General features: G+C 50.3%; 1 protein-coding gene across 1 annotated transcript in view; it reads right to left on the reverse strand.

Moving 5' to 3' along the window:
- Nucleotides 1–27,483, reverse strand: part of MYLK4 (myosin light chain kinase family member 4) — an 84,773-nt gene that overhangs the window by 53,787 nt on the left and 3,503 nt on the right. Inside the window, exon 2 of the mRNA XM_052649803.1 lies at nucleotides 12,560–12,837. Within this exon, the coding sequence (XP_052505763.1) occupies nucleotides 12,560–12,837 (278 nt within the window). The remainder of the gene's footprint in view (nucleotides 1–12,559; nucleotides 12,838–27,483) is intronic.

A 27,483-nucleotide genomic window follows, 5' to 3' on the forward strand; every position in this document is an offset into this window, starting at 1 on the left:
TTGAGGTGAATGACCATCTTCATCACACAGAAAACAATGACTGTCAAAGATCAGAATACCTTAGAGAAATAAATAAAAACCATGTACAAATAAACTTATTCTTGGAAAAATTAATCTCAAAAGAGGCTTCGGAATCTGTACAATGCCTCCTGGCCATGCCGGTAAGCAATGCTCCCTGGATTTTGTGAGAGCCGTTGCAGGATGCAGGCTGGCAGACAAATGTCGGCTTGAGAGGAGGCAGCCAGGTAAGCAGGGCGGCGCCCTGATCTGTGTGCCAGCGAAGCACGCCTGTGTGCGCCAGATCACGCTGACTCCCAAGGCCAACCCTGCCCACATCAAGATGAGTAAGACACACTCGAGCACCCTCATGGGACTCGGGGAAATTTTCCCACCAATATTATTCCCGACATCCTGCCCTTTGGAGGTTGGCCCTGCCCATGACTTTGTTTGAATAGTTGAAATAAGTGTGTTAATAATTATCCTAACTTCTAAGGTTTAAAGTATGGAACAGTCCCTAAACCGTGTTAGGGATAACTAGAACACAGACAGACTGGACCCGCGCGACGCAAGTGCCGTGAGAGATACGACGAGACAGAGCAGGCTCCCCACGGGGAAGCCCCAGCTTCTCAGGGGCAGAGGCCAAACCCAAGGTAGTTACCAGAAAGGGCATCAGAGCTGCCCGCACACGCGGCACAGGGCACGCACGGCGCCCCGGAAGGGCGATGCGGGACGGTGGATTAGAACCAACCGCGGTGGGGTGTGAATCTGGCCCTGAGGACAGATGGACCCCCAAGGGCCCAGGAGAAGAGAGAGGATGAGGCAACGTGCGGTGAAAGGCCTCCAACCCAGTCCCCGGGAAACTGGGCAGGAGATTCTGGGCGGCAAGAGAGGAGAGGAGAGGAGAGTCCCTCGGGAAGGCGGCCGGTGGGGGTCTCGGCAGGAGAGCAGTCAGACCACCGGGGGAGGCCAGCGCCACGCACACCCACGTGTGGTCTGTGAGCCTGTCTCCACAGCAAGCTCTGCATAGCCTGGTTTGGACAACAGCAAGCCTGTGGGGTCGGGACTCTTGACCCCAGATGAGGAAGCAGGTGAGAGGCTGGGTAATACGCTCAGTGTCACAGAGGCAGCACAGGGGACGTGAAATCCACGCTTGCGGTCTCACACTAATCTGTGCGCACAGCAACCACGGCTCACCTTGTATTTTCTCACTAAGTACAATGTGTGTAAAAACACCTGCAGAAATACCGAACACCACGATAAAAGCTGAACAAGCTGGTCCCTGGATTATCCACCTTCCCTGTCTATTGCCCACCATCTAAAGACAGTGGGAAGTCAAATCCATTCAAGAGTCTGGACTTATGACTACAGTTAATAAACTACAGACTATAAAAACTGTTATGTATTATACAACAAAGAAGTTAAGTAGCTTAGGTACGCTGACACACAGCATTTAGCTTATAATTTTACAGCCTTATTACATGTTTGAGAAAATCATTAGTTCCAATGTTTTGTCTCCTGGCTTCTCCTCTGCCCAGGAATCAGTGGCTGAGAACAGGCGGGCGGCAGCCTCAAGACGCTGGTTTCAACAACCGGAAGGTGCAGCCGCTGTGGGAAAGAGCGCAGAGGTTTCTCAGAAAACTAAAAATATAGCACCGGACAACCTTGCACTCCCACTCCTGGATATATATCCAAAGAAAACGGAAATACAAACCCAGAAAGACACGCGCAGTCCAGCCTTCACTGGAGCACTGCTTCTACCAGCCAGGGTATGGAGGTAAAGGAAGGGCCCATCAACAGACAAGTGGGCAAAGATGTCGTGTGTGTGTGTGTTTATACAGTGGACTATTACTCAGCCTTAAAAAAAAGAATGAAATAATATGTATAACGACATGTAAATATCATTAAAAGAACTAACCTAGACAGCATCATGCTTAGTGACGTGCTGTGGGATATCACTTATACGTAGGATCTAAAAAATTATATGAACGAATCTACAAGCAAAACAGAGACTCCTAGACGTAGAGAGCAAACTAGTGGCTACGAAAGGGGAGAGAGAAGGGCGGGTGGCAAATAAGGGGTATGGGGTTAACAGATGCAAACCTCGGGGCATAAACCGACCAGCAGTAGGGCGTATCGTACGGCAGAGGGGGATAGAGCCACGACCCTGTAACGACTTTAAACGGAAATACGAGGATGCTGAATCACTATGTTGTGCACCTGAAACTAATGTAATACTGCAAATCAGCGACACTTCAATTAACGAATTATTTAAACAAGTTTTAAAACCCAGTTGGAAGGACAAGCCAAAAGTGCTCTGACCTCACGGCAGGACTGCAGTAACTTTTGCAGCTTCTTCCCACAGGAGGTCACTGTTACATCAGTTCCAGAAAAGAGCCTCAATTTGCTGAGAAGAAGACACGGGCCCTTTCTTTTAATCTGTCTACCCAGTCTGGCTGTATTTGCATCAGGGAGTAGAGCAACTGACCAACACAGCAAAGGTGAGATGCTCATCAGATAACGTGGAGAAAATATAAGCTGTCCTTAGAAAATTCATCAGAGGTGGTTTTCGAATACTTAATGTTTGATTTCTGGAAACTAAACTCCAGTTAAATGGTCTGCAAGTTAAATTCCAGTGAAATGGTTGGACACTACTTAGCGACTCAACAGCAACAACAAACGGCCTACAAATAAACCCAGCCGCCTGTCTTGCGTGCGGGGCCGCCGCCTGTCTCACGTCTCCCGTGCGGGGCCGCCGCCTGTCTCACGTCTCCCGTGCGGGGCCGCCGCCTGTCTCACGTCTCCCGTGCGGGGCCGCCGCCTGTGTCACGTCTCGCGTGCGGGGCCGCCTGTGTCACGTCTCACGTGCGGGGCCGCCGCCTGTCTCGCATGCGGGGCTAACTAACCCATCCAGATGGAGTATCGTGGCACACAGCTGCGTAGCTTTGGGTGACTGGCCTCACTAACCCTCGGGTTACTCATCTACAAAACAGAGCAATCACACAGCTTCACAGGACCACTGTACAGATTAACTGGGACGAAGAGCTGAGCACGGTGCCTGGAACACAGGAGACACGGCACAAATGCTGCTGATCACGACTGTCGCCCTTCAAGCTGATCGCAGTGGTTCCCACAAGGTCCCCTGAGGCAGTGATGCCATCCAACCATCTCATCCTGGGTTGCCCCCCGCTCCTCCTGCCTTCAGTCTCTCCCAGCATCAGGGTCTTTCCCAGTGAGCAGGCTTCGCACATCAGGCAGCCAAGGGTAAAATACAAACCTAGCCTTACGAACGTAGAAACTTGCTTCTATTATCCTGTCAGCTCATCATGCTCATCCTAGAAGGTGGGGAAGAAACAAGACCTTACTCATGCCATCATCCATTCCTAAATGTTGAAACAACTAGAAGCCCTCGAAGGTTCTACAGGAAGACCCCATCATGAGCCCCTCTGTGTAAGCGTGCGGAGCTGCAGGCTCTGTGAGCCCTTTAAATAACCGACCCCGTTTCACCAAACTCTGCCTCCGCTTCACTCAGCGGGTGCTCGGAGATTCTTCACTGAGCAGATTAGCATAGCGTTCAGGCACAGAGTGAATATTTAAGTGAATACTTCAGCTCTGCCCAGGTAATCAGATGCATTTTTATTCCCACTTCACCAAGTACATTCTTAAGGAGCCTGGCTCTTTGGAAAACAGAAACTAAAGCTTTCTGTTGTGTCTGGGTGTCTGGCGGGGAAACACGCCACGGTTGCTAGGACACGCTGGTGCCGTGGCCTGATTTCGTGCGGAGGTGCCGGCAGTCTTACTCATCACTGCCTTGATGGCATTGGCGCAGGTGTCGAAGCAGCGGAAGAAGCAAAAATTTAGAGCAGAAGAAAAAACTGTTCTGACCATGCAGACTTCCAAAAGAGTCTTAGGGTCCCCCGGGGGGCCCAGGGACGTCACTGTGAGAACTGCTTGGTCCCAGGACAGACGGAGCTGGTCAGCACAGACTCATCACGGGTTCCCCTGGCCAGCTCCAGCCTTGCCTTCTCTGGGCCCTTTGGGAACACCCCCTCCTTAGGGTTGAGGCTGGATGGTCATCCTGTTGAGCATCTTCTGAGCCCTCTCCTGAGAACCCAAGGGGCCTGAGAGACTCGGGAGTCTGGGCCTGCACAGGCTCTGAGAGCTTACGCCTCCTGCTGCTGCCTCCATCCTGCCCCTGGCGCTCGAGGGAGCTTCAACCCCTCTCAGATCGGGGAACCATCCTGCAAACCGTGCACGTGCTGGCCTCAAAGACACCCAGGCTGGGCGTGGCCTGGAACTGACAGGCGCCCCGGGCCAGGCCCCGGGCGGAGCGGCCCCTGCCAGGGCCCATTGTCTGTCGGTCAGGTGTCCGCAGTCAACTGCCTGGCCCACCTGCGCACTGCCAACGCCAAACAGATCAGAGCTGGGCTTGGAATCGCACGGCTGGAAGGGCCGCACCATCATACAGCATCTGCGCTGTTCCGAAGGGAGAGTCATTTCTCTGGGATGCAGGAAAAAAATGCACTCACGAACTAAAACCTTGTCTTCACAGTTAATCTCCATCCTTGGCCCCACCTTAACTTTAAGCCCTCTGTTCTGCTCTGTCCAGGAGCTCTGTCATGTCTGACTCTTTGTGACCAGATGGACCGCGGCACACCAGGCTCCCTGGCCCCTCAGTGTCTCCTGGAGTGTGCCCAAGTTCATGTCCATTGAGTCGGTGATGCCATCCAACTAATACGGCCCACGTGGAGGCTCACTGATGAGATGGCTCATGATGTTGACCTCGCAAACAAAGAATAAAACCACAGCGATCCTTGAGACCGAACAAACTGCCCAAACGACGTTCTGTTTTCTCACTGGCGCCTACCGTCTAAAGCTGCGAGACCACCAGATTCCAGACCTCCGACTGCATGACCACCCCTTCCGGGAACTTTTCACTGGCAGGTATAAGGAAGACCCAGCCAGAAAGGGAGGACACGGGTTCTCCTTAAGGGCCAGGCACCCTCTCGTTTCCCTCTAACACATTTCCTTTTCTTGCCTGACTGCCCGGCTCGCTTTTTTTCTCTGCACTCACCGTGCACCGACCATCTCATCGGCTAAGCCCTAAATGGTACACAAGGCACAGTAACAGGGAGGGTGGCGTCCGCGTCCACCGCTCATGTTTGGAAGGCAAAGCCTACCAGCTGAAGGTCTACTAGACGAACCAGAGGCTGGGCTCGCACACCCCTCACGGCCGGTCTGCTCTCTGCCTCTTTCTAGAACTTCCTCACACCTGGTCACAGAATGGAGCGTCAGCCTGCTCGTCACGACCCCAGCCTTGTTGCTCAGGCTCCCAGCTCCCAGCTCAAGGCCTGGGGCGTCGTCCCCAGTGCAGGAGCCTGAAGAACAGGGGAGTCAGGACGAGGTGGCACCAAAGCCAGAGGCCAGGGTCCGAGACAGGTCAGCCACCCTGCGAGGGGCCTGCGAGACCTCTCCCGCTGACCCAGGGCCTGCCTCACGGCTGCTGGCCACATCCATATGGGAACAGCCAGCTGGAACTTGGTAGCAACCTTGCCAAGGGCTGCCCAGCCACTTGTGAAGAAGGCTGCCCTCAGAGAAAGACCTGGAGCAGCTGACCTCCAAGGTCTGTGCTTCCCGGCCCCCTGAGCCCCCAACCATCACGGAAATGCCACAGTAACCTGTGCCCCCGGGACCCCGGGTGGACGAAGCCAGAGCCACGCTCGCAGGGCAGGCCTGGGCTGGGTCTGTCGCTTCTGCACCATCAGGGGACTAACCAGCCCGTGTTTCTCCCTGACCAAAGTTGTGACTGAGGGTGCAGTTACACACAGCTGAAGATGCCGGGGGTCTACCACCCTGCAGCAGGCCCTGGGGTGGCAGGGGACAGAGGATCACGCCCCCCGCCTCACCCTCTGAGGCCTCCTGCCCGGCGACGCAGCCGTCGGGGTCCCCGCTCCCCCTCCCTGAATGCACGTCTAGGGCAACCCCAGCACCTGCACACACGTGCCCACCTCGGCCCCGCTCTCTGCTGGGACCTCAGTGACAGCAGGGAGAACCAGTGAGGGGCGCCAGGTGAACCTGACCTGTCAAAGTTTCCTGTGCATCTGCGTTCAGGGGGAGACTTTGGGCCTCTTTGCTCTCCACCACTGTCTGCTTATCACTCCCTGTCTTTGTTATCATTGCTGTGTTTTGAGCAGAAATTTCAAAATAAAGCCCGAAGTGCCCAATGGCCCAGGCGGAAGACTAGGACACAGCCCCCTGAGGCCAACGTCCAATGGTGACGTGAAGTCACCTCTTTACTAGAAGCTTGGGGTGATTTGGGGGTTGTAAACTAAGAAACCATTTTTAAAATGTATTTATGTGTGTTATTGTGTATTTGAACATCTAGAATAAGCACATCGAAACCATGATTCCACTCTATTCTTACTTTGCTAAATATTTTTAATGACTTGATATGTGAAAATATATTAACTAATAGAAGTAAAAGTAATATGTAGGTGTAGCAAAAATCAGGAAGGGGGTGTGAGAAGAATTGGTCTGGGAAACCCTGATAGACAAATGTGCTCTTTACAGTCGTCATGTCTTAGGTAAGTGGATCAGGACAGTTTGGTCAATTGTATCTAGGAATTCATTATCAATATGCTGATCATTTTCTAACTTAGGAACACAGGCTTGATTTGCAGTGTTTGTGTATTTTACTACTTTGATTTAACTTTTAGAGAGAGAAAACAAGACATTTTTTTTCCTATTACACCAAATGACATAAAACTATCACAGCTTTAATTATTCTGAGAAGCTAAAATGACACAGACATAAACTGGGGCTCTCAGAATCTCACGCGAGCAGAGCTCTGCGCCCCGAGTGCTGGGAGACCTTTCCATTGCTTTATGTCTTCAGTGAAGACTGACGCCCAGATGGTATTCTCTGACACCCTGAAAAGGGGGTTCCTAACACTGCTCTTGTAGACACTTTTAAGACAAGAGGTCGCCCACATTTCCAAATAACCATTCACAACGGAAAAGAGAAGAGGGTATACCGTAAAATCTGACTTAAGAGACATTTTCTTTACCGTTAGAAAGTTATAGCAACATTTTATAAAAGATACACCCCAGAGCACTCCTAATGAGCTCAACTCCCTGCCAGCCCCTCCTTCGGGACACACCTGGGGGCCACCTCTCAGAGCCAGGGGAGGGGCCTATTCTTTACCACAGGTCCCCCATAGACAGAAATCTATTGCAGGCATAGGCGCGTATCAGCCAGCTCCCCCGGAGGCATGTGTGCAACAGCCAAAAAGATTCGGGCTTGGGCAGCAGTGAGCGGAGCGCTCCCCGTGTCGGCTCCTCGGAGAGGCGCGGGGCCACCGTGGGGATCTGGCGCCTCGGGTTCTGGGTTCTCTGAGCACCACGGATGCGGAGCTGGCGGCTTCTTGTTGAATAAGACAGAAATCTACACGCAGGCATAGACACATGTCAGCCAACTGCCCGGGAGAGATTTTTAACCACAAATTCATACATTTTCAATGGGGGCCAAATCCAAAAAGGCAAAAATTAATTCTTTGGGAGAGGTGAAGAAAATCTTACTGTTTTCATGCACAAAGCACAGAACCACCTGCAATACCCACACAGGTACAGAGTGCATCTGGGACAGTACAAATTCAAGGAAGGGGCTTGACTAAGCAGAAAAAAGCCAGAGGTCCCTGCGGTGGGGGAGAAGGTGATAAGCAGCTCTGCTGACAACCACTTCCTGTAGGAAAAGCAACTCAGAACACCTCCTAGAGTATTTGCTAAACTGCCTCCATTGGCCTAAAGATAACTCATTCTATGCTAATTGATGAAAGAATTAAATAAGTAGAAAGAACTGATTTCCCAGATACAATACTCTCTCTTGGGAAGCTCTAAAGTCTTTAGAATCTGAATTCTTTCTCTTCCTTCAAAATTCTCCTGTTTTCCTGACTGAAGCCCATTCTGAGAGCAGCTGTGGCATCCCAGGAAAGGCAGGGAGGGGCAGAGGTTCCAAGGAAAAGGCACGGAGGCCATCTGTGCTCGGGAGCTTGCTCAGAAGAGGCGGCCACTCTTCTGCAGACACTTCTTAACAAGGGGAAAGGACGTTGTGCTTTGGTGCCATTGTATCTCCCTCGGTTACATAAGAAGTAGAAGAGGAGATGCTGACATTATTTTTAGCTCTCACAGACAGAAATAGAACGCCAGCTTTCATACATGTCAGGAATGACTGCCTCCAGGTTCCCCGAAAGTTGGTGGAGAGTTGGAGATGTTGACAAGGGCTGCCCACCTCTCCTGATCCCAGCCCCCGCAGGGTGGCCATCCCAGGGGAGGACGAGGCAGGACACACATTCCGTCTGCTGGGGCGAGCCCGCTCCCCGGCCAGAAACACTCAGCTAGGACAGCAGCCACATTACTACCTGGGTGTCCTCAAGAGCAGGCGCCTGTCGGTGACCTCCGCGGGTCATCACGGACCGGAGCACACGCCAGAGGACGGGAGACGAGAGAAGGCACAGGCTACCTGCGATCCAGATGCCTTTTCTTCTGAGTGACATGTCCATCCTGGCCTTCCTGCCCTGACCCTGCGTGAGTACGTTTCCAGGCAGAACTCTGCTCCAGGCAGGGGGCGGTGCTGAGTGGTGGGGTCTGCAGGACCCCGCGGTGACGGTTCCAGTTACACCATCAACGGCTAATCTGCCTCTTTAAAAAGGAAAAATATGATGGCCCGAGTGACAGATCGCAAACAGGTGCAGGGGCAGAGGGAGGCCGGCTGGCGGCAAGTGGCGCTATGGAGAGCGTGCTTGTCTCCCGTTCAAGGACGATTCGCACCAGGGAAACGGGGCCGCTGCCAGGGAGCCTTCTCCTGCCCATGCGGGCAAGGGACTCGGGGTGGGCGGGAGGGGCATGCACGGCTTTAAACATCACAAACCCTGCGCCCGCAGCTATGTTATTTTGAGATCTAAGTTATAATCACGGTGACCACCGCTGATGGTACAATTTCACCGCGGCGAGGCAGGAAGGGCCTGCAAGTAAACGCACTGACTGCCATCGCGACAGGGAGACCCAAGCTTGGTCCCAGCCCAGCCTCGCCTACTCACAGCCTGATCATGAACAGTTCGTTCTGTTTGGTCTTTTCACATTTGTGCCCGGTGGTTCAGCATTCCGGGAGCTGTGACCCCCACCTCTGCATGGTCCCTTCCTCCCCGGGGACCCTGCCTGTTGGGGGGGGCAGGGGCTGAGGACCAGAGGACAGGAGGTGAGCACAGACAAGCCTGGGCAGAAAAAGCAGGGCGCGCAGAGCCAGTGGAGCAGCAAAGGGGGCAAAAAGAACCGCAGGGGAGAGCAGCCTCAGGTTGCTGAGAACAGGAGCTCCTTGGTCTCCCATTAGGCCAACAGAGTGTGTGTGTGTGTGTGTGTGTGTGTGTGTGTGTGTGTGAAACAGCAAGTCAGATCTGAGGGAAATACAGCATGGCGGTTATTTATATGGGTCACAGAGAACTGACAAAAGAGGAAAACCTGGATTTGATTGTGTAAAAGGAATGCTAATTATAGTTATGAGAGTCGTTATCACTCTGAGTTAATGACACACACAGTAGCTATTAAACCATCGCTCACATGTGCCACGTTCATTATTTAAGTTCCACTTTGTCTCAACACCATATTGTGTGGCTTTCCATCTGGTTTATTGTAGTCTATCTGCTCTGTGCTAAGTCGCTTCAGTCATGTCTAACCCTGTGACCCCATGGATCATAGCCCTCCAGGCTCCTCTGTCCATGGAATTCTCCAGGCAAGAATACTGGAGTGCATTCAGGGACCCACTCCAGAGCTGTGCCCACCTGCAGGAGAGCTGCGCCCAGCAGGGAATCTTCCCACCCCAGAGCCTGAACCCACGTCTCCTAACGTCTTCTGCATTAGCAGGCAGGTTCTTTGCCACACGTGCCACCTGGGAAGCCCAGGGTATCTGCCACAAGCTTTTAAAAGTTTACACTTCTTAGGTGGTTTCCAACAGTACGTAGATGATAAGAGAACGCAAGAAAAGCCTTTCAAAACCGGAATCCAAAGGGAAGCTGGAAAACACAGGAACAAGACACAGTAGAAAAGTGGAATCCGTGGTGTTCTGTCAATTCAAAAAATAAATCAGAGGAAGCGAAGGAAGAGAGGCAAAAAGTACAGTCAGAAGCAGAAAAGTGAGTGAAGCAGAAACCTGGTTAACAGCAGGAAAGGAAGAATCTGAGCCACCCTGAACTGCGTCGATGGATGGAAGCTGTAGAATGCACAGACAATTTGCTCTTGTTAGGAGAGAAAAGAGTCTTCTAGAAAGAACGTGTGCTTCAGGCCTTCTGCGCAGTTTGCCTGCCACCAGAGTGCCTGCAATGCCGAGCAAGTTCTCCTCAGGGCAGCGCAGTGAGGGTTCCTTCTATGCTTAGCTGTGCTAATCTTCTTAAAGAGAGAAGGGATGAAGAGACAGAGGAGAGGTGGAGAGAGTCATGGCGGGCATGTTTTCATGGTCCCTGGAGAGAGAGGCCCGGGATTGTGAAGATTTCCTGTGGCCCCAGCAGGAGGTGCAGACGTGTCAGCCTAGCGCGTCTGCATTCCTGACGACATCCGAGCCGCTGGAAGGCCCTCTCCGCCCACCCCTGCCAAGGCCTGCTGGCCGCCTGGGCACCTGCTCACTGGGCCAGCAAGGGCTCGGGGACTGTGGCCTTGGCAGACACGGACGGGAGAAGGGCTCCGTGCCTCCCGTCCCGGCCCGTCCGTCCCCCGCACGGCGAGAGAGAGAGATGGGGAAATTTACTGCCGACACCTCTGGGCCCTGAGCCACTCGGCAAGAAACTGAATGGGACACGCGGCCGTTCCTCCCCACCTTCCGCGCGGCCGTGAGCACCGGGCGCAGGCGCCACCAGACATCAGACCCGTCGCACAGGACCTTCTCTTAGGACCACAGGGCCAGCATCCTCAGGCGTTCCCTCGGAGGTATCCTAAAGCGTTTCACTTCACAGTCACTTAATTTCTCTGGAGCAGATCATCACCGAAACAGTTCTTCCTGAAAATCTTCGTGTTTCCCCCTAGCACCATCTTGCCTACTTGCAAAACTTGTATCACAGAACTTGGCGAAAAATCGTCCTGGAAACCTAATCAAACTCATAGAAACTATTACAAATCATTGGTTATTTCAAAGTTAGCCTATAAGAATACTTCATCTCCCCTGTTCCACAGAAATTAATGAACAGAAAAGGAAACTCTTCTGATTATTCGTTTGCACTGCAAGCAGCCCCAACGAGAAAGTCCTCGGCTCTGACTTCAGTTTTGCTGAGGAAGTGTCTTCTTGGTGTGTGCAGGACAAGATGTTAGCTCACAGGGGAGGTCGGCCTCCAAACACCACGCTTCAGCCTGACTCATTCCTCCTATCCAGCAAGGTCTATCTCTCTGTACTCACAGTGAAGAGACTCCTCCCCGCTTCATACCTAATAGCTGTGTTCCACCGTCTGTTGTACCGTTAGAAATGCCCTTCCTACCTGGACAGGGATTTTCGGAACAGAAGCTGGGCAAAGAGGAAAGTGAAAGTGAAAGTAAAGTCGCTCAGTGCCTGCAGCCTCCCAGGCTCCTCTGTCCATGGGATTCTCCAGGCGAGAACCCTGGAGTGGGTCGCCACGCCCTCCCCCAGGGGATCTTCCCGACCCAGGGATGGAACCCGGGTCTCCCACATTGCAGGCAGACGCTTTACCGTCTGAGCCCCCCAGGGAAGGACAAAGAGGAATGTTTCCCAAGCTCGCTCCGGTTATCAGAAATAATGATCCCTGGCCCTCCAGGAGAACGCGGGGTGCACTTAAACAGACCTGTTTGTTCTGCAAACATTCTCGGTGCCTGTTTGGTACCCTGAGCAGGAGAGCAGGCGAGGTGGGTGGCACGAGGTCCCGACCTTGAGGAGGGCGTCCGGGGCAGGGCGACAAACAAGTTCCATCAATCACAGGTGAGGCCTCTCTGGGCGGGAGGGAGGGGGAGGGGACCCAGGGGTCCGAGCAGGGGACAGAGGCCGCCAGTCCACACCCGTGGACACCCCTCACCGTGACGGAGCCGGTGCTGGGTGCTTGGCATGCAGGCGCGTCCACGGCTCAGAGCAGCAGCCCCCGTGCTTGGTGAGGGACCTCCCGAAGAGCCGGCTGCCAGGACGGGGCCTGCCGCCAAGAGCCTGTCCCCGACCCCAGCGGCCACTGTCGACAGCCCTGACCCCTACTCCGTGGGGACCTCGGGGCCCTGAGGGAAACGTGTGCAGAGCAGCTGTGGCCCTCGCGCTTCTCCAGATTGCATGCCCAAACCATCGCTCCTAAGAAAATGCGCTTCCACCTGACCCCCATGACCTCTAAGCCGCACGCCAGACCGTGGTGGTGCCCACTGGGAGAGCTGCACATTCAAAGGCCGCCCCGTGGCGACCGCGCCCACCTGGAGGGAACCTCCGGGGAGCGAAGCGCGGGTTTGCTGGTTCCTAGAGTTTCCTTAATTCTACACCGGTGATGACAGCACAGAATCTGAACACCGTCTGGCAGATGGGCACAGGCGTCGCTCACCTGGTTCTTTCCAGATCTCGAATCTTGTTCACCAGAACTTTCTTCCAGAAAGCACTTCTCCACCTCCTCCATGCACTGGAAAAAGGCCATCTTCTCCAGCCGGTCACTGCGGTAACACGCGTTGCTTCCTCCCAGCCTCTTCACTGTTAGCATCTTGGTGGGGAATCCGAGGAAGTCCGTGTCTGGAGTGTGGTCTCTGTCCCCCTCAGTCTCTGATTTGTAAATGAGGACACAGTCAGCGTGACTCTTCTCTCCACTGCAAGAGGGAGAAACAGCTCCTATCACCCAGACACACGTTTGACTCTTTGGGAAAATGTACAGAGGGAAGTTTGAGGTTGCTTCTACTTTAACTAGAGAAAGGGCTCCAAACGAGGATGAGAAATGCAAATATTAACCTTGAGTCTCACATGTTGGAACTTTGAAAGGAAAAAGCTTTCTCTCCCTTCTTTTTCCTACAAAAGCAAATAGTGAGAAGCAACCTTGAGCATCACGGGACAGCTGATTGTCCCCTCATTGCCTCAAAGAAGATCTAGGCTAAGCGGCCAGTTTAAGGAGACAGTCTCTTCGGGTTTAACTGGCTTGCTGGCCTTGCCCCTCTGGCCCCAGGCAAGGACATGGGAAGGGCATGCTGTGTGAGGAAGGGGCCCCCTGGGCTCCCCCGGGGAATTCTGCCCCCTCGGGGTATTGTTCTCACCAAATGCGCCATTTGCAGAGCCTTTCGCTGCCTACGTCTTAAAATGTTTATTTTAAAAAGAATTTGGCTTCCTAACAGCCCTATCACATAGATGAGATTCCCAGACACCTTTCCCTGCGTCATTAGCAGCTGAGCACCGAAGATTTCACACCCTAGATACACTTTCCTTACAAACGAAGTAATAGGCTCATTACTGCTCTGATACTAAAGCCCCACGCATGCGTGGATGTCTGTATCCACGCATCGCCTGACCATTTAGGGGAGGCTGATGCGAACTTGTGACTGGTTCCCTCCGGAGGCCCCTGTTGGAGGTTTTCTGTAAACTGCTTCTCCCTGCTTTTTCTCAATTTGAAATCATCTGTAATTATCCCCACAAAACTTCACCTTTCATTTTCTCAACTCCCCTAGTATAATAAAATGATACCTTGAAATTCTAAATTATTTAAAATCCAATGCTCTACATAATTCTGCTGAACCGTAGAAAGACCATAAACTTATTCACACTAAAATGTGAACAGGATCAACCAGAGCTCTGCGAGATATACTACAGACCATCATTAGTGTTCTTACAAGTTGCCCTGAAAAAAATCTGTTATTATAATAAGGATTTCACAGCTACATCTAAGACAAACTATAACTAAAATCTAATACATCATTGTAGAAGGTGCTCAAGTTGGCTCAGGAAGCCACATAAACATTAACACATTGAAACAAAAGCTTGGCTCCAAGATATAAAAATTTTGCAGAGAACTATTAAACGTTAAGCTCTGCCTGGAGTTTGATAAAACTTGCTATGTAGGACAACATAGAAAGAAAGAAAATAGTTATTACCATTTATAAGAGGACATGCTGGGGTCCAGACCACTCCAAGCGTCGAGCACAAGTTCCAGTAGATAAAGGAGAGTTTGCAGAGTTCAGAACGACTGCTCAGCCCCCGGCAAAGGTCTTGCCTTGCGGTCAGAGTAAGTCTTCTGAAGAGACAAGTGTCCACTCCGGGAGGAAGTAGCCTCTCTCTCGAATGCCACTTTGAGCCCCTGTTTAAACTCAGATGGTCCTTGGGCTCATGTTGCTCAGCTGTTGCCTTCTTAGTCAGATGGGGAAGAATATTAATTTTAGACACCGGGCTTTTCAAAGCCGATGGCTCCATTTCAGAGGTCAGGTAAGGAGAGGACGCACCGCAACAGTGGATGAAATATCACCTTCAGCGTCTTGTCGCGTCATGGTGGCAGCAGCCTCGGGACGACAAAGCTGCGTTTGTCTTTGCCATCACACGCCCCACTCTGCCGCCCTTTTCGGTCTTGGCATCTCGAGCACATTCCCAGATGGAGGGTTCAAGCGTGGGAAGCCCACCTTTTTTGCCCACCTTACACTTTGAACACATCCCACTACAATAGCGGAGAGCTTCTGCCAGCAAAAGCACTGGACAGTTTTAAGGTTCTCAGTGCTTACGATTGTTTGCAACAACTCCAGCTATTTACAGCCCCAGGGAAAGTTGAAAGGCACAGGCTGCGGGGGAGTTGCAAAGAATAGGAGTGGGGTTTCACAAACTCTCCCTGCAAACACCACTCTGGCTCTCCCCGCCTTCAGCCAAGGAAAGGGAGTCCAGTGCCAGCAAACCACCTGCCTGATCCCAGCAGCAGGGGATTCCTAGACTTACTCAAGTTGCGTAAAACTTCGATTCCCCCAAAATAGAACTGACACAGGTGATCCTACAATTCTTTCATTTTCATCTTTCAGAGCTTTTGCTGACCTCCCTCTCTCTACCCCAACCTGTCTCTAGTGACCTCTTGCTTTTCAAAGATTAAAGTTCTTATCTTTAATTCAGATCAGTGTGTTCCATATTAAATAAACATACATGTTCATTTTGAATAGAATATAAAGAGTTATATAAAGTCTTTTAAAAAGCCACACTTTGGATATTTTTCTAGGACCAGAGAACTTTGCTCTTCAGGCAGAGTAACTTCACAATATTATGTGTTTGTGAAAGATAGATTACGTGACAGAATTGAAAAGACTGAACTGACTTGAGGTTATCAGTTTCCTCGGAGGAATTAAACTGTGAGGTACGGATAAGGTGACAAGTCCCCACCCCCAGAGAAAGCCAGGTGAGTGGCCCTCGGCTAATTTGATGGCGTTCTCTCGCTGGTGGCTCAGATGGTAAAGGTCTGTCTGCGGTGCAGGAGACCTCGGTTTGATCCCTGGGTCAGGAAGATCCCCTGGAGGAGGGCATGGCAACCCACTCCGATATTCTCGCCCCGGAAATCCCATGGACAGCAGAGCCTGGAGGGCTGCAGGTGACTTAGTGCCTAAGCAGCAACAAACCCAAGTGCTGTGTTCAGGCTTTATGAGTCCCTCCCTGATGCCCTTTTCCACGTTGGAATCTCACCCAGGACTTTACACTCATTTAGATCCACCGGGATTTATGATGGATTGGATGTGAGGTGTGAAAGGAAGCCGGAAGGCAAGGATGACTCTCCACGTTTTTTCCTGAGCGTGTGGAGGAGGGAGCTGGGGTTGGCAGTGATGGAGACATGACTTTGGGGGGAGTCAGGCCCTCCGTGTTTGACAGGCCTGTTAGATATCTAAATTGCATAGGTCGTGAGACAGAAACCCAGGCTTCAGGGGAGAGGTCCTGGTCACAGACATGAAGTTATCACAGGCAGACAGTTTCATGCACAATATGTATTCGATACACATCTGTTGATGGATCACTAGTTCAGTTCAGTTCAGTTGCTCAGTTGTGTTCAGCCCTTTGCGACCCATGAACCGCAGCACACCAGGCCTCCCTGTCCAACACCAACTCCTGAGTCTACTCTAACTCATGTCCATTGAGTCAGTGATGCCATCCAACCATCTCATCCTCTGTCGTCCCCTTCTTCTCCTGCCCTCAATCTTTCCCAGCATTGGGATCTTTTCAAATGAATCACCTCTTCGCATCAGGTGGCCAAAATACCAGAGTTCACTAGAGAGAAGGTTTTTAACTGTGTGTAACTGCAGAAGGCAATGGCACCCCACTCCAGTACCCTTGCCTGGAAAACCCCATGAGCAGAGGAGCCTGGTAGGCTGCAGTCCATGGGGTCGCTACGAGTCGGACATGACTGAGCGACTTCACTTTCCCTTTTCACTTTCATGCATTGGAGAAGGAAATGGCAACCCACTCCAGTGTTCTTGCCTGGAGAATCCCAGGGACGGGGGAGCCTGGTGGGCTGCCGTCTATGGGGTCGCACAGAGTCGGACACGACTGAAGCGACTTGGCAGCAGCAACTGTCCTAAAGGAAAAGTCAATTGAAAGGACTGCTATCCTGCTGCTTGTCCTCTAAAATTAGACAATAGCGGCGCAGTTCCACTCTGTCCCGCTACCTCCAGCTTCTGGCGGCGCTGAGCACAAGCAGTCTGGCACAGTCCTGCTACTGCTCCTGCTAAGTCGCTTCAGTCGTGTCCGACTCTGTGTGACCCCATAGACGGCAGCCCACCAGGCTCCCCCGCACAATCCTGACCACCAAGAAACACAGGCAGTACAGGTACGGGGCCTCCCCACCTCCGCCCAGCAGAGCCCACACTGTAAGGTAGCTGAGCGTCTCTAAGGATGCTGTTACTAGCGGAAAACCTCACAGGAGGGGTAGACACAGCTCCAGACATTTCCCCTGGATTTGCCTCTTATTTTGGAGCCACAAATCTTTTATAGAAATACTAATCTAAGGTAAAGAATCCTCCTGCAACGCAAGACATCCAGGTTCAATCCCTGGAGAAGGAAATGGAAACCCGCTCCAGTGTTCTTGCCTGGAGAATTCCATGGACAGAGGAGCCTGGCAGGGGGTCACAAAAGAGTCGGACACGGCTGAGCAACTAACACTCACTTTCTTCAGCCTTAGAAAACATCATTTCACAGAGCCATAGAAATTGCGATTGCTTTCAATGGACATTGACCAGCAAGAGAGTGTGCCGGCCTAGGATCGGGCAAGGCAGGCATCGCCAGGGACTCTGTGTGCTAGCTGGTGCAAAGACAGCCTGGACAATGCTGACAGCTCCTGAGGGTCTCAGAACAGCAAGGCTCTTCACGTCTACACACAGGAGTGCAGCCAGCTTCACAAACACCAAAATGCAAAGAAAGGCCCCCCGCTATCTACACAGCTATTAAACTTTCCTTTCAAAAAGCATCATGGACTATGATCCAGGAAAGCAAAAATTGATACACTGTACTCACCAAAACTCAAAATTTGCTCCTCAAAAGACACCACTGGAAAATGGAAAAACAAGCTCCAAACTTCGAGAAAATACTGTGAAACCATATTTTTGAAAAAAGACTCATATCCTGACACAGACTCTTACAAATCAACAATATGAAGACAACCCAGTTCTAAAAATGGACTAGTGATTTGAAGGGCATCTTATAAAAGAAAATATATAATAGTTAATACACACACAAAAATGCCCAGAAGTCTGTCATTAGAGGGACGCAAATTAAAATCGCAGGAAATAACATTCCATACCCACTAGCGGAGCTACAACCCAAAGGCAGATGCGGGAAAATGTTGGTGAGGATGCGGAATGACTGGAGCCCTCAGCACACATGTTGGAGGAAACGTGAGACGATGCAGGTCTTAGGAAACAGGTCGGCAGTTTGTTAAAGTCATTCGCCATCTGACCTAACAATTCTTCTCCCAGGCCCAAGAGAAATGAAAATACATGAACACACAAAACCTTGCACTCAAATGTCAGCAGTGTTATTCACAGCAGCCAAAAACTAGAAACAATCCGCTGTCCAGCGGCGGATTCAGTGAGTGGAGAAAAGTGCTCGATATAGCCATTCAAACAGAGCACCGCTCAACAGCAGAAGTGACTGAAGCACTGATCCTGGCTACAACCTGCATAAACAAACCACTGTGCTGAGTGAGGAGAGGCAGAAAGAAAGAGCTTACACCGTCACTTCTGTGTGTACGAAGTGTCCAGAAAAGGCAAATCTGTACACACAGGAAGTAGGTTCGAGTTGCCTCAGGCTGAGAGTAGGAACAAGGATGAACCGTAAGGAAAATCTGCTCCGGTGATGGAAACGTTCAAAAAACATTTTGAACAATTCAGTGTGTTTCCTAACACGTAGTTCAATTGTCCACTGGTGATGGGTGAAATTCAGGGTGCGCAAATTATACTTCAAAAAAGAAATTTAGAAAGTAGAAAACCCAATGATATAAATAATGAAAGGGAAACTTGTTAAGAAGGAAAAAAGCGCCACTCAACAGTTGGTGGCTGGCTGTTCCAGGTGACCTAGGCTGGACCCGAGGAGTCATAAATCACACCCTGCGCTTGCCAGGTCACCTGGGGCCAGAGAAAGGAAGCGCAAACGGTGATGGCAAAGAGCTAAGACCTCACTCTTCTCTCCTGGAGGGAATGCCGCATGCTGTAGGGTTTCATAATTAGTAGAAAAGTAACGGAAATTTAAAGCTAACTTGTATCTCTTACTTTCTACTTGGGGAGAGGACACTGAGCCAGGAAGACAGTGATGTTATGGAACATTCAGACTTGTTTACAACCCTGCTGATATTAGACCCTTAAAATGTCCAGGTGACAGTGAGTAAGTAGCTAAATTTCATGTAATAAAAAATGAAAATAGGAGGATTGAAAAACAACTAGGTAAAAATACATCCAGGGCCCTTTAAAAATCAGTCTCCTCAGAGGCACCAAGTACTGTTTCATTTCATCACTTCTACAAAGGCTGCACAGCTCGTTCCCATAATTAAACCTTTTTTACTTTCTTGTAAAACGTAAACACAAGTCACGGAGCCAATCTACTGCTTAGAAGGCATATATGACATTCAACAGGAGCCACGTACACGGCGCAATGCCATTCATAAACTCAGAAACGCATTCCTGAAGCTCATAGCTCTTTGGTGTAATTTTCGTTAGATACGTTTCATTCCTTCCGACTTACATTTTTAGAACTTACAACCTACAGAGGATTTGCATGAACAGCACAATGAATATCCATACACCCTGCACAGAGATTCACCAAGTGTTTATATTTTTAACGTTTGCTGTCTCTCTTTTCTGAATTACAGACCGCATGAAGCTTTACCCCGAAATACATTATCATATGTCTCCTGAGATCAGAGACAGGATCCAACCGAAAACCACACAGCACGTTTTATTGACGTGTCTGTTCAGTCTCCTTTTTATCTATTCAGAGAACAGAAACCAAGTTTTCTTTTTTTTAACTTTTCATGACATTGATATTTTTTATATTTTTGACTCTAGACCAGTTTCTTCGTAAAATGTCTCCCAGTTTGAATTGCCGGATCTTTCCTCATAGTTTGAACAAGATAAACCACGGGGCAGGAAAACCACATCCCTGACAGCACGTCTTTCTCAGAGTGTCTCGACAGGTGGTATGTGATGAAGCTTGCACCATGATTAATCATATAATTTGGTGATCTGATTCAGGAGGCCTCTGCTAGATCTCTTCATAATACAATTATCCTTTTCCTTTTGCAATTAATAGGTAACTTGTGAGATTTTGTGGGTATCCCATTCCACAACAATCTATCACTCTATGACTTAAGTATCCTTTCTTGCATGAATCAGCTATCACCACAGTGACTGTGAAGTGATTTCCCAGTTCCATCATTTTCTACACTTGCGAACTGATGTTCTTCTATTAAGAAGTTTTCCATCCCCATCCTGACACCTTCCCTTTCAGGTTCATTTCTGAACATAAAACACATGCCCTGTGCTATTCATTCTGATGCTCAAATTGCCCTGGATTTGGTCAAAATGCTTCTGACATGTCCCGACTGTTTCGGGGGGCGCTTCCTGACTTTCTGGCATAAAGAGATGCCGAAGCTCCCCAAGCTCTCCTGCTCTTCTAGAAACTGCTTTCTCAGAGCAGCCCTGGTTCCTTTCAGGGAAGAATGGCATTTAGAAGCCAAGACCGAGACAAGAGGGCGCTCTTAGTGACTGGACTGTCCGATCCTTCTCAGTGGACGGAGCTGGAAGTATAACTTTCTTAAGCTGTGAGTTCATCCTTACAGTTCTCTAATCCCAACCCAACGCCACAGGGATTCTCTCTGCCTCGTCCCCCATTTCACAAAAACATCTCCCTCCGGTTCATTCTTTAGGCCTAAGAATGACAGAACGAAATAAAACGCTTGCTGTGAAGCAACATTCATGCTTCTGTTGAGTCTGTTCTAAACAACTGGGAAAAGTGAGGGTATTCAGGTCCAAATGTTAGCGATTCCGTTGCACAGCATGAATCATCATTTTTTCCAGCTGGAATTTGAAGAAGGGTATATTAATATTTCCATTCTTGAGGATGCTTTTCTACCTTCTAAATCAGAAGTGAATTTTAAGAGCTAGAAGGAGCTCATGACAGGAACGAGGCATGAAATTACAGAAGTGCAAAGCCCAAGCCATGTTCTTCTGACCAAATGTTGGCCTGCTCTTCCCGAGAGGGTGAGGTTGAGGAGAGAAACTTTCCATGGGAGAACAGTGCAGCAGAGGATGACGGTGGCTGGCGGGGAGCTGGGTGACGACGCCCCACGCTCTCAGGGGTGTGTTATTTCTTATCAAGGGTAACAGTTGCATCTTTAGGTAGAAAATAAATCTGGCTACTATGTAATGCTTCATAATAGGTTTTTAGGTTTTATCCCCTATATTCAAAAGTATTGACGTTTCTTGGTGCAAAAGGACCGTGGCAGCTGGTAAAATGCTAAAAGGGCATCACAAGCCCCAGCTGTTACACAGGAAACATTTTGAACGTACGTGAAGCTGGCAGGGCTCAGAGCAGCACACTCCGGCACTTCTGGTTGGAGTGGAAATTGCTCTCATCTTTGGGGAAGGCAATTCTGCCACGCTCTGTGACCCCACGATTGCATTTCTAAGACTTTTGCCCCAAAGGAAACAGAGTTGCAAAAATAATATCTTTGAAGTTATCGATGATGACATTATTTATTATATTTAAAACACTGAGATAGAACATAAGTACGAGCTGGTTGAATAGTTGTGGTCCTTCCATAAGAAAGAACATCATGTTTCTATTAAGTCACACGTAGAAGAATATCTAACAGTGCCAGAAAAAATGAGTGTGATAGCTAGGGCAGAGGTTGTGGGGGTGGATTTGCCTCCTGCTCACCATCGCCAGGGGGTACTGCCCTCTGGGTGCCAGCCTCATGAAGGGGGAGGGAGGTCTATCAGGCCCCTCTGCTTGAGGGTGAGCCCTCAGCTCGGGTAGACCCCGGGCTCATGACGGACGCTCCCAGAATTGGCAGAATTGGTGAAGCGCTCGGGGCAGAAGGACCTCTTGTGCTGAGGTCCTTCTGCTCTCTTTGGATTTGCATTTCCCTCGGATTGTTCCCAGATAGTTCCTATTTCCATGCTTCCCTGATAGCTCAGTGGTGAGGAGTCCACCTGCCAATGCAGGAGATGAGGGTTCAATCCCTGGGTGGGGAAGATCTCCTGGGGGAGGAAAGGGCAGCCCACTCCAGTATTCTTGCCTGGAGAATCCCATGGACAGAGGAGAGGAGCCTGGCGGGCTACAGTCCATGGTGTTGCAAACAGGCCGACATGACGTAGCGACTGAAACAACAAGCTCCTGTTTTATCAGGTCTCTGATACTTTAGATTTCTAAACCATCTTATTCAGCATTATTACTCGCTTCCAGCAGTTACCTGTATTGATCTGTCTGAATTTCCCAGCTGCCATTATTGGAAATGGAAACCCCTTGAATTTTTTTTTTTTAATTGAGGAGAAATTTGTTAACAGTGCTTGGTTCCTAGTTAGACCGCATCCCAGCCCATACACGTAACATTCCTGTTATGCCCCCTTTCAGTCAATTCCTCTCTCAATGACACTGATTTCTAACACTCAGCTTCCCAAGACTTGCCTGCTCTCGAACTTGCAAGGGACTCACCGCCTGTGCTCCCTGTGCTGGTTTCACTCCCTCAGCATGGCATTTATGGGAATCCCATGCGGTTTTTCAGTCCCTTCTTTTCTAGTTCACTGTAGCATTTCATAGTACGAAGGACCACAATCCATCCATCCTGCAGACTTACAGTGTATCCTGGTCTTTGTGTGTTTTGCTATTGCAAATAAAGCTTCTATAAACACTCTTCTATAAGACCTTTTGCGGGGGGCGCTCCGCATAAAGAAAGAGGCAGTGGAACTTCCCTCAGCAAAGCTGAGGGGTCCCGAGGAGAGGTGGGCCTGCTGTCCGCCAACCCAGCCCCTCCGCGAGTGAGAGACAATCAGACACGACAGGGGTTCCATCTAAGAAGTTCCGCTTTATTGCCACAAACTCTTGGTTTATATAGTCAAGCAAGGGGGTTTTGCGAGGGACTTTCTATAGTTGCACCAATCACGTTAAAGGTCAAATCGTAATATGCCATAGTTGCACCAATCACGTTAAAGGTCAAATCGTAATATGCCTTCATTGTAACAGGAGTCTATGGTGCTCACGCGCTGTCCACGTGCATGGAAATCAAGAGAGCCAATCAAAAACTAACATAGACCACGCCCCTATCTCTTCCGCCAGGCGTCATCTTAGTTTCCCACCGCAAAGCTAACCCATCTTTTTAACATTTCCCATTTAGGGCCCCACAACCTTTGATACATATGTCTTCATTTCCTTGGAGTACATACCTCAGAGTACAACTGCTGGGCCATAGGGCAGACGCGCATTTAGTTTCATAAAAAATCGGCAAGCTTTTCTAAGAGCCCATTTGAAGCTTCCCACTGCGTCCCACCAGCAGCATGTGGGCCTGTGGCCTGTCCGCATCCCTGCCAGCGCGTGGTCCTGACGGCTTCGTGAACAGCACTCATTCTCACAGGCAGGAAACAGGATCTTGCGGGCTTTTAATCAACCTTATATAAATTACATAAACAGTCTGCACCCATTTTAAAGGTAGAGGTTGATGATTTTTTTTTTTTTTTTTTTTGGTTGCGCTGGGTCTTTCTTGCTGCACAAGGACTCGCTCTAGTTACAGGGAGCAGGCGCTACTCTCTAGTTGTGATGGAGGCACAGGCAGTGACTTCCTTTGCTGCCGAGCACGGGCTCTAGGCGTGCGCGCTTCCGGGGGTGCAGCACGTGGGCTCAGCGGTTGCAGCTCCCGGGCTCTAGAGTGCAGGCCCGGTAGCTGTGGGGCCCGGGCTTAGTTGCTCCGCGGCAAGCGCCATCTTCCCGGGCCGGGCATCAAATCCGTGTCTCGCGCACTGGCAGGCGGATGCTTTACCACTGAGCCACCAGGGAAGCCCTGGTGAGTTTTGACAGCTGCATGCGATGGTATAACCGTCTCCTCAGTCAATATATACCCCATTTCTGGGCTGCTGCGCTTAGCCGCTCAGTTGCGTCTGACACTTTGCGGCCCCACGGACTGTAGCCTGCCAGGCAAGAATACTGGAGTGGGTAGCCTTTCCCTCCTCCAGGGGATCCTCCCAACCCAGGGATCGAACCCAGGACTCCTGCATGGCAGACAGATTCTTTACCATTGGAGCCACCAGGGAAGCTCGTGAACACTGGAGTGGGTCCTCCATCCCTTCTCCGGGGGATCTTCCTGACCCAGGAGTCAAACTGGGGTCTCCTGCATGGCAGGTGGATTCTTTACCAGCTGAGCCACCAGGGAAGCCCAGCACATTTCTATCACTACCCAGAAGGCCAGGGCCTGCGGCAGCTTTCAGCTAGTGAAGAAGTGTGGTAGCCAAGAGGTGCCCTGGGCCCTGGCCACCGGTCATCCCCATGCTTTCACACACTGCTGCAGTTTCCAGACTACAAAGGCGCTCTGCCAGGTCTACAGTCTCGCATGATTGGAGTCGTTACACACACACACACACACACACACACACACACACACACACTGTTTCACGTCTGGCTTATTTTATTCAGCACAGAGTTTCTAAGACTTGTCCGTCTTGCTGTGTATGCAGGTGCGTTTATCTTTTTTACTAAGTAGGATTCCACTGTGTGAAGAAACCAAACTTTGTTTCTTCCATTCCAGTGTTGCCGGGCCTCTGCGGCGTCTCCAGTCCAAGGTGATTACGAATGAGGCTGTGCTGACTGTCTGTGTCCAGCCAGTTTTCTGGACACATCGGGAGCATGTTTCCATCTCTCCTGGGTAAACCCTCTGGGAGCAGAATTACTGGATTATGTGGCAACGGTGTGTTTGCCCTTTTAAGAGACCTGCCAAGTGATTTTCCAAAGTGATTTTAACCTTGTATGTTCTCACAAGCAACACTCGAGCTCCAACTGTGTTTTGTTTTCAACAGTATGTAATGTGGTCAATCTTTTTAGTTTTCAGTCATTCTAGAGGGAGTGTGGTTCGATCCCTGGGTCAGGAAGATCCCCTGGAGAGGGCATGGCAACCCACTCCAGTGTTCTTGCCTGGAGAGTCCCATGGACAGAGGAGCCTGGTGAGCCACAGTCCACGGGGTCACACACAGTCAGAACGACCGAAGCGGCTTATCACGGCAGATGGCCTATGGCGGCGCCTCACTGCAGCTTGAACGCGCCTTCCACTGGGCGTGTTTCCTGTGCTTTCCTAGCCATGCACCTTCTTTTGTGAAGCATTCTTTTATGCCTTTTGTGCATTTAAAAACGGGTATTTTGTCTTATTGTTGAGTTACAATAATTTTCTTTATATGCTCTGGAAATAAGCCCAATGCAGATATATGTATTACAAATATTTTCTCTCAGGCTACGGCTTATGTTTTCATTTTCCCACAGATGTCTTTTGAAAAGCAGATGCTTTAAAATTTAATCAAGTTTGATACATATATATATATATAGTCATATATATATATTTTAATGAGCAGTGCTGTTTATGCCATCACTAACAAACTTTCACATACCCCACAGCCATGAGGATATTCTTCCGTGTTTCGCTGTAGAAGTTTCATACTTTTAGCTTTCACACATGGGCCTGTGGTCCATCTTGAATTAATTTTTGCCTGCGGTGTAAGTAGAAGCCGAGGTTCATTTTTTTTCTCTGTCATTTACTCACTTTTGACGGGATCATTTGTTGAACTTTGCATTAATTTTAATGCCTTCCTAACAATGTCTCTGAGATCCTCCTTTACACATGCCTCATTTTACCAACCAGTCACTTAGCAGCTCCCTGTGAACCCCCTACTTATTAATATTTCTGGAAATTCCTCAAAGGGTCGCTGAAATGTGCTGCCAAGCTGCCCTGTGGACTGCAGCCCTCCTGCCCCGCTGGGTGAAGGCCACTCTCAAGACCCTCCTGGAAGAACCCTGGGCCCTGGCCCTGCTGCTGGGGCCACGGCAGGAGCACCAGGGTCCGAGTGGGGAGCTCCCCGCTCCCCGGGCCAGGGCAGAGCGGGGTGGGGGTGGCCTCTTTCCACCGCAGTACAGCTGGTCCTCCAACCCAGATTCGTGGCCAGGACGCCCAGCATCTCCTGAACCATCCTGATCTTCTTCCTGCACGGTTCCAAATTCAGTTCGAAAGACGGGAAGGAAACAGACATCATAGCTCACCCTCCACATTCTATTCTCCCTTCAGTTAAAAACCAAGCTCTCCCCAGAGCCAGCCAGTCCTTCTTCCCAGCTGCAGTTCTCCACTGCTCCCAGGAGACCGTCTTATTCCCATCTCCAAACACTGCCCTTTTTCTTCATGGAAGGGTTCTCTGAAAGTCTGCCTTTAATCTTTCCATGACTAAAAGCCCTACTTGGGTGGTCTTTCTGGAAGAAACAGTGCTCCTGATGTGAACCTCGGGGCAGAGGGTCAAGCCTGCCCTTGACGCCTTCCTGATGGCTTTCACTCACGGTCCCGCTCAGACACACCCAGGGCCCCACAGGCCAGGCTTGGGGCCTGCACGGGCCTGTGTCACGGAATTTGAGGGCAGGAGTGGACACAGACACGCAGGGGCAGTCACAGCGCCACGGGGTGTCTGCTAGAAGGGGCGGCGAGGCGCCAGACCAGCCTGGAGGGCTGAGGACGATTAATAAACTGGAAGGTAAGTAGGAACCAAGACACAGCTGTTCTCTGTTTGACTGGAAGTTTTAAAAAGCCAGGGATTGAAGTAGGATTTTTGCCTTTGTCAATTCACCTTTCACTTTATAGGGTAAAGTGATCTGCTTTTTCCAACAATGTAATAATAACTAGTACTGACCAGTGCAATTCAGAAAGAAAAAGAATAAATGCTCTGGAAATAAAGAGGGACAGTATTGTTCTGACACCAAGCAGGCATCATCCTGCGATTCAATTCTCTTGACACCAGAGCTTTTATCAGAACCCACGGGGCAGGGCAGAGCGCCCCACAGGAATGACCGATTTCAGACTCCAGGCTCGGGGGCCAGCACTCCCATGGACTGCAGATGCAGGGCCCTGCCCTCCCCAGAGATGGCTGGCCCACAGTTCCAACCTCGAGCTGTGTGGCTGGCCTCTCTGGTGACCAGCCCCCATCGTGAGGCCCCCCGGGACCCGCCAGGAGCCACCTCATTGGCTCTCCTGTCACTCAGGAAATTCCAAGGATTTTTGAAGCTCAGTCCCAGAAACTGATTGCAAAGTTCAGATATATTCTTTTTGTATCACAAATATCAACTGAAAAATCACTTAAAACTAGTAAAAGCCAAATATGAAATAAATTAATAAAAGTCAAAGCCCTTCTTTTATACCAGTAAGACAAGTAATAAAATAGAGCAATTCGAAGGCCTCGGTGCAGCAGCAAGAAGTGTACAACTTATTGGAATAAGCTTAACGAGAAATGCGGTGCAGAGTGCAGGGGACACAGGGGAAAGTCAGGACAAGAAAGGCGGATGAGGCCAGGTTAGGGGAGAGGACCCCTGCAGCAGGAAGGAGAACGGACGACCCTGGGGCTGACTTTAGACGGCGGGGATGTGCGTCACAGTGGGGTTAACTGAGCTCAGAATGTCCAACATACCTTGGGTGTGAATGTGAGGGGCAAGATGACGCCCGAGGCTCGACAATACTGGCGGCTCATTACCCGGCAGCACTCGGGACCCGCAGCCACACTGAGACTTCCCTTGTGGCCACTGAACAGACGGCTGGTCTGAGAGCTGAGCCACACACACGACTGTCACCCCCACCGTGATTCCGGGGTCGGAGGACAGAGAGAGAACGCCAAGGCCGGCTGAAAACAAGACAGCAGGGACGGACTGAAGGAGGAAGCTTCAGCCCAAGGTTTATTGCTTTATGTGGGTCTCATTCACTACAGTCTTATAACAGGGTTAAACTTACTTGGTTTTATGTTGATTAAAAAAGAAAGTTTA

The sequence above is a fragment of the Budorcas taxicolor genome, chromosome 11 (assembly GCF_023091745.1).
Source record: "Budorcas taxicolor isolate Tak-1 chromosome 11, Takin1.1, whole genome shotgun sequence".
Classification (NCBI taxonomy): domain Eukaryota; kingdom Metazoa; phylum Chordata; class Mammalia; order Artiodactyla; family Bovidae; genus Budorcas; species Budorcas taxicolor.